At 39.4% G+C, this 12,239-nt stretch overlaps 1 protein-coding gene across 6 annotated transcripts; it reads left to right on the forward strand.

The window, feature by feature from the left end:
* Nucleotides 1-33: 33 nt before the first annotated feature.
* SETD4 (SET domain containing 4) lies at nt 34-11,159 on the forward strand. Of its 6 annotated transcripts, none has more exons than XM_026077592.1 (11): nt 36-439; nt 1,126-1,228; nt 1,675-1,770; nt 2,737-2,774; nt 4,351-4,439; nt 5,139-5,568; nt 6,381-6,576; nt 7,240-7,321; nt 7,671-7,751; nt 8,809-8,932; nt 9,700-9,931. In XM_026077592.1, the coding sequence occupies exons 2-11, from the start codon at nt 1,159-1,161 to the stop codon at nt 9,718-9,720; spliced, it is 1,227 nt and encodes a 408-aa protein (XP_025933377.1). In that variant the 5' UTR covers nt 36-439; nt 1,126-1,158; the 3' UTR covers nt 9,721-9,931. The 6 variants fall into 6 exon arrangements, with proteins under 6 accessions (XP_025933380.1, XP_025933379.1, XP_025933377.1 ...); XM_026077590.1 differs by having other exon boundaries at nt 40-439; nt 9,849-11,159; XM_026077591.1 differs by having other exon boundaries at nt 42-439; nt 6,381-6,555; nt 9,849-11,159.
* The last annotated feature ends 1,080 nt before the right edge of the window (nt 11,160-12,239 follow it).

A 12,239-nucleotide genomic window follows, 5' to 3' on the forward strand; every position in this document is an offset into this window, starting at 1 on the left:
AGGGGCGGGCAGGRTGTGCGCTTCCTCTCTTTTCCCTGTCACGAGTTCAAGCCGGGAGGGAGCCGGGAGCTGGGCCGCTGTTGGCTGCGCCCGGGAGAAGAGGGATTTCTCATTGCGCTGTTGAATCTTTGACTCCTTACCCCCCTCCCCCCCTTGAAATGTGAGGGGGCAGGAATGGCCCGAGGCGGTGCTTGTTTCGGTTAAGCAGCTCGCGGGTTGTCTGGAAGACCGGGAACGCAGTGAGAGGCCTAGTCACGTGGTGGTAAAATCCTCTCTCTCTCTCAAACCCCTAACCACCAAGAAGGAGTTACGTTGAGCTGGAAAGAGAGGTTTTGTTAAAAGAGCAACCTCTCTCCTAAAGAGGTTTGCCTCTCTTCCTGGATAACTGGCATCATCAGGCATGCTCACAACTTACCAGGGTTGTGCCTTGGAAGCAGAAGTGAGTACGTTGGTGTCGCTGTCTTTGCTCGACTGTCTGTTACAGCTCTAATTTCAAGCGAAAACCGCTGTTCTGAAATTCAATCAATGGTGTTGACAAGGAGAAATTAAACACACGTTTCCATTATGGCCTAAGCTATAACCATTAAGGTTGATGCAATTTATTAATTATGCATGTTGAATGAACATGAATAATGTTTGACTACCTGAGGTGTAGTATTATTGTGGTGTATGATGTGGGATTTTGAGATCATATATATGTGGGGTAGGATTGTTGTTTCACACGTGGATGATTAGATGTCTCCATTCTGCTATTCTTGTTGTTAGAAGAAATAAACTACAGAGGCTGTRTATGTCAGTTAATTCTCAAAAACTGTAGTACATTTTTTGTTTGAAAAGTGCTTTAATTCTGTGTATGTAGATAACAGTATCCCTTTTCCTGTAGAGGACTATGGTCGTACCCTGGCCAAGATGACAGTTGGAGATAAAGCCTTCCCCCCTTCCTTCACCCCCATCATTCACCCTCATTTAGGAGTTTGCTTGTGGCATGTTTTCTAACCTTTAAAGAGCAGTATGTTTAATAACATACTAAATAAGTAGCGCTCTGACTTCTCTAATTGAGATAAAAAATGTGCAATAGGTGAAAGAAACTAAAGATTTTTTAAGGAACTTTTTTTTTTAATTCAGGTTGTCTAAATAAGGCAAAACTTGTTTCTTAATATGAAGAAAAACAGAGGTCGGACAGGTCGAAAGAGGAGAAGGAAACACTTGCAGAGTTTTATGAATGGAGGTACAATTCATGGAAGTAATGCTAAATAATAAAATAATCAATTGCTTGTCCAGGTGCATATTTGTCAAACACCTTTGTGTTCTGAAAATAACTTTTATAAATGTTAGCTTTTTCAAAGATTCTGGTATTAATTTACAGTCCCAATCAGAGCATGGTGAATATTGTGAGCTCTGTTTTCTGACTGATGGGAAGTACTACATTATTCTTAAATTCTTTGGCCCTGGAATGTGCTGAATAACTCCTACAGTTCTGAGAACTCCCAGTTTCCAGAGGCCCAGAACTTAGCAAGCTAATGAGAGGGGAGCCTTTTTTGCTGTCCTATTGTGTTATGCTAAAATGTCCAAAACATATCTTTTCTGGGCATACAATAACGTTTTTCAATTTATTTTGTTTTCCGTTAGAACGATATTTTATAGCATTAATTCACTTTCTTTTTAATTTTTAAGTCGACTGTAGTCACAAGCTGGAATACATTAAACTAAAGAAGTGGCTGAAAGACAGAGGATTTGAAGACAATGATATAAGGCCAGCAGAGTTCTGGGGTAATCTTTTAATTATTTATTGGTGGTACATACTGCTGTTTCTTCTAAAGATGTTAGTTTCCTACTTTTGTTTTAGATCACACACTTGGCTGTCTTCAGTTACCGTTACTCTTTCAAGGACTTCTAGCAAAAGCACAGGAATATCGTTTAATGCATATGAATAAATGTGGAGGCCTGAAGTCTTGTAAAGTGTTTCTTATATAAAGATACTCTTGTGTAAAGCTTCAGTATGAGAATCTGCTACAAAACATATGCAGACCTATGCAGAATTCCTTGTAGAAATTGAGGTTTTAAATGTTAATAACACAGTTTTCAAGAAAAGAGTATCTCTTAAGTGTTTCCAGGCTTAAAACTTAACCTTGTTATCATTTCTTCATCTTTTTTTTTTTGCATGCTATTTCAACAGATCTATGATATCTAATGATAATTAAATGGTTGTAGAGATGGGATTCATTTAGTAGTGATGACACATGGCTGTTTACAAGAAAGATAAATATACTTGCATTTTCTCTCTTTAATTAGACTGTATTTCAAAAACTTTTGTAGTATTTTATTTAAGGAAAGTAGAGAATATAGTATGAATCAGACAAAAATATTGTGAATAGAAACCGTAAGGCACAGTTAAATCGCTCAAACCTAGAGCAACAGCCAGTGATGAAGGATGTGTTTAATGAAAAAGTGGAAAATAAAGAAGGTGAGTAATCTATTAAACTGGACAGCAAGCATTGCTGGGGATGTAGGGGAGAGGGCTTTCGCAGGATCCTGAAAAATAGAAGAAAAGTAAAAAGAGACTCAAAGAACCAAGAAATGAGCTGCGTGTCTGGAACAATCCGTAAGTGGCTTTTACGATTTGTAAGAGATATGTATGTTCTTCTAGAGTTTTGCCTTGCAGGCATGTTAATTTCTGCAGCTTATTATAGTTTCTATATTTTACTATAAGCATCCTCTTTGTTTCTGCTTCTTCAGATACAGGAAGAGGACTGATGACAACAAAAGCCCTTCAGGTTGGTAATGTTGATTCTTATGCAAGAGCTCCTCTGAGCTCTCTGGGATGTAGTGGCATTTGCAACAAAGAAAGCTCAAAAGTCTATACGAGGTCTTTGGGGTCCCTATGGTGGATATAGTTTCTAGCCTAATATCAGAATTTGCAGTGTAGTTATGATCTGTAAGATGATATCCTGTGTGCCCTGAGGACTTGTTGGATGAAGTCACTCCTGTCTTCATCTACAGCGATTTATCGTTCAGTTTCACGTTGCAGTTTAAGGCAATCAGTGGCTAGCTGATGCCAGAAGGAGCAGGCCCCTTTGCTCCTGTGTGCCTTCTCCTTCAGCTGTAGTCTCCCACGGCTTCTTTTGGGCTGGCTTTAGCAGTCTTTTCATCTTTGTGGTAAGTTACATCAAGCAGCTAAAATAGGAGAAAACCCTCTTAAAAAAAAAATTAGCTTTGCTAACTTTGCTCCTTGAAATGGCTCCTCTTGGTCAGACCAGTGCTGGTGCAAAGGGAAAAGGGGGATATTAGGGATGGAGATAGAAGAAATGGACAGGCCCTTTAAGCAGTATTTGGCTTTTAGACTAGTTTAGCCATAACGTGAAACCACTGCTTTAACCTCACCTTGGTGTCCCTCTTCTTTCTTGGTAGACCAGCTAATAAAAATGTGATTCTTTAAACATTCCCAGCAGAAAAGGGGAATGAGGAAAAGTACATTGTCCTTCAGATATTGGCACAGAAAGTCTGAGATCTGGCTGCAAAATGCATTCAGAGAATAGGCTTATCAGAAAAGTTTTCTAACTAATATGGGAGTGGTATATTAAATATTGATATAATGTGATATAATAATCAAACCAAACCCTGAGCCTTTTGCAGAGTAGAGAATGTAGCAAGAGATAGGAAGGAGACGCAGTGGATGTGCAGAACTGTGTATATTCTTATGCTGGCTCAGGGTTTGAGCCAGCAGTTGAAGCCAGAGACTCAGGTTATCCACCATGCTAGGAGTCTGGAGTGAGTGAAATGCGAGCTAGGCTTATCTGGGCTTGAGCCAGGCAGGGAAACTTAGATGCAGAATGGGAAGGGAAGAGTATTGACTTGATCTGTGCCCTCTTCCTATGGGGCTGGACACGTATGGCTCAAGCCAGACAGGAAGGCTATTTTACACAGACACAGGCTTGGTGAACAAGGACAGGATAAACATGACCTTAAATATCTTTCCCATACTGCTGTGCTGATAGAAGTCCAGGTATTTGTAAGATCTAATCTACAGTATATCTCAGTGCAAAGAAGGTGGTGATGCTGAGCAGCCAGGCACCAAACTCTGAACAGCTAACTCTCTACCAGTGACAGTTCAGACTGACTGCAGTCATCCTGCTTCCCTGGACTGTGACTGTCTTAAAACTATGCCAGTTTCCATCAAGTCGGACATCACATCCTTTTGCTTCCTGACATTAGTATTCTCTGGGGAATGTTTCTGTTTTCAGAAATCATGTACCAGACGAGCCATTTATACTTGACCTTTACTATTCTTTTTGTATGTATGTGCATGTTGTGTTTGTTCTGTTTGGGTTTTTTTTTTTGTCCCCCTCATAGGCAGGGGAACTGGTTATCTCATTGCCTGAAAAATGCTTACTCACCACGGGCACTGTCCTTAGTAGCTGCTTAGGAGAATACATTACAAAGTAAGTGAAAAGTTACGTTTGTGACAGGAAAGGAAAACAAGACTTTCTCAGCTGGCCTTTCCTGTGGGTTGCTCATTAGTAGATGAATCATCTTAAGTGGTGGTAGGATTTTACACTGCAGACCCTAACTTTTAGGAGTATTTCTTGTGGTCTTTCATGTGTGTGGAATGCTCAGATAAGAAAGATTTGGACACAGAACAGTCCCTTCTAGGTAGGCAGAGTTGGAGAGACGGTAGTGGCTTGAACTTGGCCTGCCTCTAAGGCCAGCTTGGACCAAAATGACTTCAGCCAGTTATGAATGATTTCTTGGGAATCTTTGAATGTGCTTCAATAAGAGAAGGGATTAAAATGAGGTTAAAAAGCACTTACATGAACACAGCCTTTTAGAAAGTTCAGGACAAAGGCCTATACTGGACAATGAGTACTTGTTTTGTATCTTAAAAAAAAAAAAAAAAAAGCCAAGTGGTGAACCTAAAATTGCTACTACAAGCCAGCTTTTATAGTTTCTCAATAGAATGAACTCAAAAGCCCCTTTGAAATCATCAAAGGGACTTGGAGATGAACTACAAAGAAGTTTAAAGTAAAAGCTATTTATAACATTTAAAAGTACTAGAACAGAGAGAAAATATTATTGCAGCCATTTCCTATCTTACCTCTGTGTATCTGCTGTGTTGGTAATTTTATTTTATTTTTTAATAGATGGAAGCCTCCTGTATCTCCTTTGATAGCCCTGTGCACATTTTTAATAGCAGAGAAGCATGCTGGTGAGCAATCTCTGTGGAAGCCGTATCTTGATGTTTTACCCAAGACATACACTTGCCCTGTTTGTTTGGAGGAAGATGTAGTAAGCCTTCTTCCTGAACCTTTAAGAAAGAAGGCTCAGGAGCAAAGAACAATGGTTCATGAGTTGTACGTGTCTTCCAAGGCTTTTTTCTCTTCCCTGCAGCCATTGTTTGCTGAGAACACAGAGACTATTTTTAACTACAGTGCCCTAGAGTGGGCTTGGTGCACTGTTAATACCAGAACAGTGTACATGAAACATTCACAGAGGGAATGTTTCTCTCTTGAGCCAGATGTTTATGCTTTGGCACCATATTTAGATCTGCTAAACCACAGCCCAAATGTTCAGGTAAGAGACTAAAAATAGATCACTTAGTGCCTTTACAAATAAAGAAGTTAACTCAGTACAGTATACATGTATGTGATTGATTAAGAATGTCTGGAGTTCAGTGAGAGATGGCAGAGTGGGGAAATTGTCTGTCTGGAGGACAGCAGCAGGCTGGGTGTGCACAGTCTGTATATACCCTGGGACTTGTTATTCAGCCTGGGACAGCTGAATAATAATGATTCAAACATTTTAGTTCAACAAGTGAAGCAGAGGAATGGGGAGAGCGCACAATGTTTGGGTGAGATTTGCTGCAGTGTCACTACTCGGAAGAACCATTTGTAAATAACCCTACTCTGCTCTCCCAAAAGGCTCAGGTCCTCTGGCAAATCTAAAGACTTACATAGTCCCTTTGCCTCTGGGTTCAGAGCAGCTTCTGTGCAGTCTGAGGAGAATGCCGTGTATAGAGCAGTTCCACCTTATGACAGGGACTGTGTGTCAGCACAGAGCTGGGATAGCACAAAAGTGGCCAGCCCTGCATGAGACCATCATTATTTGTGGATCTGGGGTTTCTGTCTACAGGGTGGGTGGCGCATCCTGCAGACTAAGGTTTTGATGTTTGTTCTTCATATTAGTATTTATAGGGTAATCCTAGCTTGGAATCCACTAAATCAGTTGCCTGTTCAGACATCTGCAACACTAGATGTTTGCATCCTTTTGTTATAGTATTAGAGAAGAGATCAATACAGTTGGTCTTTAATGTTCAAGGTCTAATTTCTTTTTTTCTCCTCTCTTCCTCCCATAAAGTAAAATATCTTGTTTTTAATTTCTCAAAGGTAAAGGCTGCATTTAATGAACAGATCAGAAGCTATGAAATTAGAACAGATTCACAGTGCAAAAAATACGAAGAAGTGTTTATCTGCTATGGGCCTCATGATAACCAGCGACTCCTCCTAGAATATGGATTTGTTGCCGTTGATAACCCACACAGCAGTGTTTATGTCTCATCAGGTTGGATTTGTAGATTGAAAGGTAGAATAATGGAGAGCAGTGTCTGAACAAGTTAATGCTGCATCTCTTCAAAAGGAGATCTGGGTAGAAGGAATAATTAAAAGATAGTGAAGAAGTTCACACACTTGCATTTATATGCACAGTGCACATATGCACAATGTMTATTAAGGCATTGTCAAAATTAATTTTAGTACCATCAAAATACTTTTCAATTCCAAGAAGTAGAACAGTGATTGATACCACTTTGAACTGCACAGAATTTAGAGACTGGAGATTTCCAATTGAAAGTCTTCTTTGGTAACTTTGTCTTTTGTAAAATTGTGATCCCTATTCAGCATTTATGTAAGGCTTCCAAATGGATGTCTTAGACTCTATCATTGACTTCAGGATTGAAGCCCTGGTCCTGAATAACTGAAAGTACTGCAAGTTTTTCATCAGCTTCAATTTGAGTCAGGATTTCTGTTATAAGGATACAATCTTGCAGATCGCTGATTGCTTTTGAGAAGTAGTGAGCACTTTTCAAATTAATTTTTGATTATATTTAAGTTCACTCAAGTGTAGCAGTTTTTGGTCTTTGTCCTGTAGCCACTTGGAAAATATGGCTGAAATGTTATTTCAGAATTGAAGATTATGGTTTCTTCTGCATAGCATTTATTTAAATTTTTAAAATGTGTTTTTACGCAGATACTCTCCTCAGATATTTTTCACCGCTGGACAACCAGAAAAATGCGAAACTCTCCATTCTAAAGAATCATGATTTCTTAGAGTAGGTATCTGGTTCAGTGTGGGCTTTCATTTCATTTTTTCCAGGAGTCAAATTTTGCTTCTGTTGTCAAAATCCAACATGAAATAATTACCTGTTTTTTAACAAACTGATATGCTTGCTGTTTGTGGAAGAGCATACAAGTGGTAAATACCAATATCAAAGCTTGAGATAGGCTTCAAGGTCCAGTCTGTCTCCTAGCTGTGGATAGCAGCAGAGTAAGGGGAGTCAGGGAATCCTGTATTCCCTAAGACCAGAAATTATTTCTCCAGTGACACTTGTCAGAAGCATGGTTGTCATGCTATAAAAGATCACATATACTTTCTGCTTGTTGGTAATTCTCATTTTTTAGAAACTTGACCTTTGGGTGGGATGGACCATCTTGGAGACTCCTCACAGCCCTCAAGTTATTAAATCTTGGAGAAGATGAATTGTAAGTTTCAGTACTCTTTAAATATTTAGAAAATGAGCACGTTTCATTTTCCTTTACTTGTTCTTTCCTGGTTCCATGTATGAGATACTGTGATAATTGTTTTGGATCATCTTCTGTGACAATCTCATTGACTCCATGTGAGAGAGGCAAGGAAGAAAGGCCAAAGAGATTATATAATGTGACTTCATGGCCTACTTGTTGCTTTGGTCTTTTACTTTCCTGTTTTAAACACTAGGCATACACTATTGTTTTCCCTCTCCATTTCAAGAACTGGGTATTACTTTAAGGTTCATACTCCAGACCATCTTTTTGTTGGCTTGAGGTACTTGTAAGTGCTATTAACTCTGCTTGATTTCTCTGAGGTATGCATTCCAGAGACTGCTTCTGAAATTCTAGGGCTAAATATGTTGCTGAAGTTCATCTCCAGTGACTCTCAGTACAGTTTTGATCATTTATTCCAAATGGCAAACTTGCCTCAACCAGCATTGATACAAAAAATGTTCAGGTAACCATTTTCTAATAATAAATACAAAAAAATGTTTTCTTGTGGTTTTAATTTGGATGACCATCTATGCTTTGAAGATTCATTGCTGAGTGGAATAAGTTGATCTACAAATAAATCCCTGTGATGCTGGTTTAAAGCCCATGAAGTGTGTCATTATGTGAGGTGACGTTTAGTGGAAGCCACGCTAATAAGTCCTACCTGAATGTGATTAACTTTTACTCCTTACTAAGGTGCTGGTGAAGTTGGTGGTAGCATGGCAGAGCAGTAAGGCCCAGAAACATTAGACTAAGTGCAGACTGTGGCCTTGGCTGAAAGGGTGGGAGTGGAAGGAGTGTCATCCCAGCAGTGGAACCACTGCTGCAGACCATTAAATCTCTCTTCTATTTTCCTTGCGTTATTAGTTTGATGTCTGAATGTTTTGTGCCTTTTTTACATATGTTAACCTTACTTGCCTTATGCCAGTGACTTTATATCTTAGCATAACCATTGGTTTATTGCTCAGTAGGGGAATACAGCAAATGATTGTGTATTGTTTGAATGTTTTGGTTCTAGTAATTGCTGGAAGAGAGCGCTGCTTGGTGATGTAATTTCAGCCACAAATGAAGAGCAGACTTTGAATGTAACAGAAAAAATATGCCTTTTTTTAATAGAGGAGACGCAACATGTCCTTCTCCAGGTAATTTGTTAGAAGAAAAAGGTAGCCCAGATTCTTTTCTCTCCTAGCATAAATGCATGGTAGTGTAATTTTCAGGGGTGAGAACAGAATGAGGGGAGGGTATTGACTTCACTGGGGAGATATAGGCTTTGTTACCACGGTGACTGACACCACTGAATTGCTCAGCAGAATTTCAAGCTGCAGCAAAAAAAAGGGATCATGTTACAAAGCTTATCCAAAGCCCTGTAAACAGGTTAAAAGTGTTTAGCCTTCCGTTGCCCACTGTGTGAAGGCATTTGTTGAGGGTAACCTCTTAGAAGAGAATGTGAACTTATATAACGTGGAAACAGAAGATACTGCAGAGCTGCTGTGAGGTGCACTTGTTGCAGAAGGTGAAGACTGTGCTCTTTAGAGCTGGTCAAGCCAAATGAACTACCCTTGTCAGCCAGTCTTCTCTGAGAGATCTCCAAGACCAAGTAACAGCTCTCTTAAAAACAATCTCTCCTTCCTTTCTGAATTTTGGCAAGAAAACTTGTGTACGTAATGTCAAGTTGGATAGTCATCATTGAAAAGGGTTATGATTTTATTTTGTTTTTTTTTTTTTGCGAAGGAAACGCATGTAGCTCATGACTTGGTTAGGTTCACACTCTGTGCATACATCTTGAGGCTTGTATAGGCTTAGGAGCCTGATGTCAGGGAGACATTTTCCATCTCCCTTTCTCTTCTTGGTTCCAGTGTGCTTCCTATCCATGCGATGATGTTTTCCAATTTTTTTTTTCCATTCGCAGTTATTCTTGTGGAAGATATAAAAATACTGTATTTCAACATGGTTGCACAGAATCTGTACCACAAATCAGCTTTCCAGAATTGTCTGTTCATGTCTTATATTAAATAATGTGAATTTTAAGTAATTTCATACCATTTTTATAAACTTCAGATTTACCGGTTGAAAAGGGACAAAGAAAACCTTAAAAATCACCTGACTTTGGTAGAAGCACTACGCTTGGAAGATCTGAAGATTCTACAAAAATCAGCAGAGATTCTGTGCAATTTGAAAATGGCAACAACTTGACCCATCTGGAATTGTGATAGCTGCAGTTGATTTGTTCTCATTTGCCTTGGACCTGTCTGGCTCAACTGTTTTTAATGGACTTGAGCAACAAAGAATAATGTAGAATGTCATCATAATATGCTCAGTTTTGTTTACAGGTCACATGGAATATGAAGTCTTACTCTGTTTTTTGCTGAACTTCTCCAGTAATACAAAAGGTTAGCCCAAAGGGTAGGGAGGAGCAGAGGTGGCTTTCTGTACATCTCATCCAAATCACGACTGCTATAAGCTAAACAACTTCTGGGGTAATCTGAGCAGCCCCAGAATTGTGGGCTCTGGAAGTCCTATAGTTTACAGCTCTGAGTGATCCACAGCGTGGATCATGAAGTCATCAGATACTCCTCAGTGTGTGTTTGATTTCTGGCACTCATCAAAGAGGGGAAAGGACAGAGCTGCTTATATCTGCCCTGTATTGATCCTGCACCTTTTTCCTGGCATCCATACGTGTCCCTGAGATTTAGTGGTTTGTATAGTGTCTGTTAATTGCTGGAGCAGTAGATGTGGACTAAAGCACAGATTACTGTCAGTCCTGTTGTGAACCCAAGACATTCCCTTCTCAGTTTAAGCCCAAGTGTTTCTTGGACAGGCTGTTATTGAAGGTTCAGGCTTGAAATGCCATAAAGAAGTATGAATTTCCCTCCTTTACTCAAAGCGCTCTCCAAATTCACTCATTTGTGTTCTGACTCCTCGTGCTCAGAATGTGAACTGAAATGATACATCATTCTGAACTGTTTCTTCCTTGCATTTTGATCACCTGGCAATTCATTCTGTTTCCATTCAGTTCCAGTGATCACACTGAAATGTTCTTACCCTGTTGAGAAGGGGATAGTCTCATGAGCTGCCTTTCAGTATCTAGTTCTGCCTAAAGTAGGGGCCTTTAGGCGGCAAAGACAAAGACTTCTCCAAAGGACATTTAGAGCAGGACTCTTATTTAAATTTTATAAGCTTTGTTTTTAATGGTGGTTGTATTGTGATTATTTTCTGTTGTATAAAGTATCAAATTTCATAGAATTTTTCATTAATATTTTTAACATTTTTTTTAAGAAATAAGTTTTTAAAGACTGGTTGTTTTTATAAATATATTGGTCCATTTTCTATGACTATGCTCTGCTTTTTAAAATAAAAATTAGAATTGTATACAGCAGTGAAAACATTTTAGGTAATGACATCATTTGAAGAAAAAAAGTGCAACAAGATAAAGCTGTTAAGAAATATTCAAGGCCAAGTACAACTTCTGACTTTCTCTGGTACCTAGTAAACAAGAATGTTACTGTGGAAACTTGCTTGGATTTGAGGATTCTGAAGCTTTTCCCTATTTTTTTTTTTCTGTTGGTCTATTTGGGACAGGAAGTGTGTGTTTGGATACCTCTCCTGTGTTAACTGCTGTTCCTAAAATGTAGTTACTGAGAGTCCACATAAGACTACATGAACATGTGAAGCATTTTTTTAAGCAAATCATCTGTGTGTGCATCATCTCCATAAGCTGCTCCTGCATTTCACCAATATCCCTGTCCTGTTGAGGACATCTGCTCCTATGCTATCTCGTGCCATTGCTTTGAGGCATGTGGAAGCTCTTCAGCTTATCTCCCTTTTTGTTTTTCTTGCTATCCCTTCACATTTCCAGATCCTGGAAGTCTGAAAAGGGATTTTCCTTCCCTATAAGGATATATTAATTTTGGTTCAAAATGTTGGGGGAACAGAGAATTATAGCCGTTGGCTATTACTCAGTTTCCATGCCACCAAAGACAGAAGTTCTCCTTGGTTTTGAGATGGTAGTTTCATAACCTCTTCCCAGGATTCAGAAATTCTGAAAATAAGGTATTTTCCACCTTGTTTACCCTAGTGCACTGAGATTCTTTTGCAGTCTCAGGCTGTCTGTATGGCTCATGCAGAGATGCTGACAGTGAGTGATTACTCTACATATCAGAGCAGAGGGCAGGGTGAATGGGTTGGGAAAGGAACTGGAGTGCTTCAAGGAGCTACAAGTGCATATATTACATCCTTTGAACCAACTTAGTTTCACATTTGCTTAAATTGTGGTTTTAACCCCTGAAAATCACTTGGCTCTGCCTTATTTTACCCTGTTTGGGGTACAGTACTTCCTGGGCCAGGTTATGAGATGACTGCCTGGATGTGGGTGTGCAATCTCTGCTACCCCACCAAGGGCAATGCTCATCAGCTCATGTAAGGGTCCTTCTGTACCAGTGAGCATGGCTA

The sequence above is a fragment of the Apteryx rowi genome, unplaced genomic scaffold (assembly GCF_003343035.1).
Source record: "Apteryx rowi isolate R43461 unplaced genomic scaffold, aptRow1 scaffold_46, whole genome shotgun sequence".
Classification (NCBI taxonomy): domain Eukaryota; kingdom Metazoa; phylum Chordata; class Aves; order Apterygiformes; family Apterygidae; genus Apteryx; species Apteryx rowi.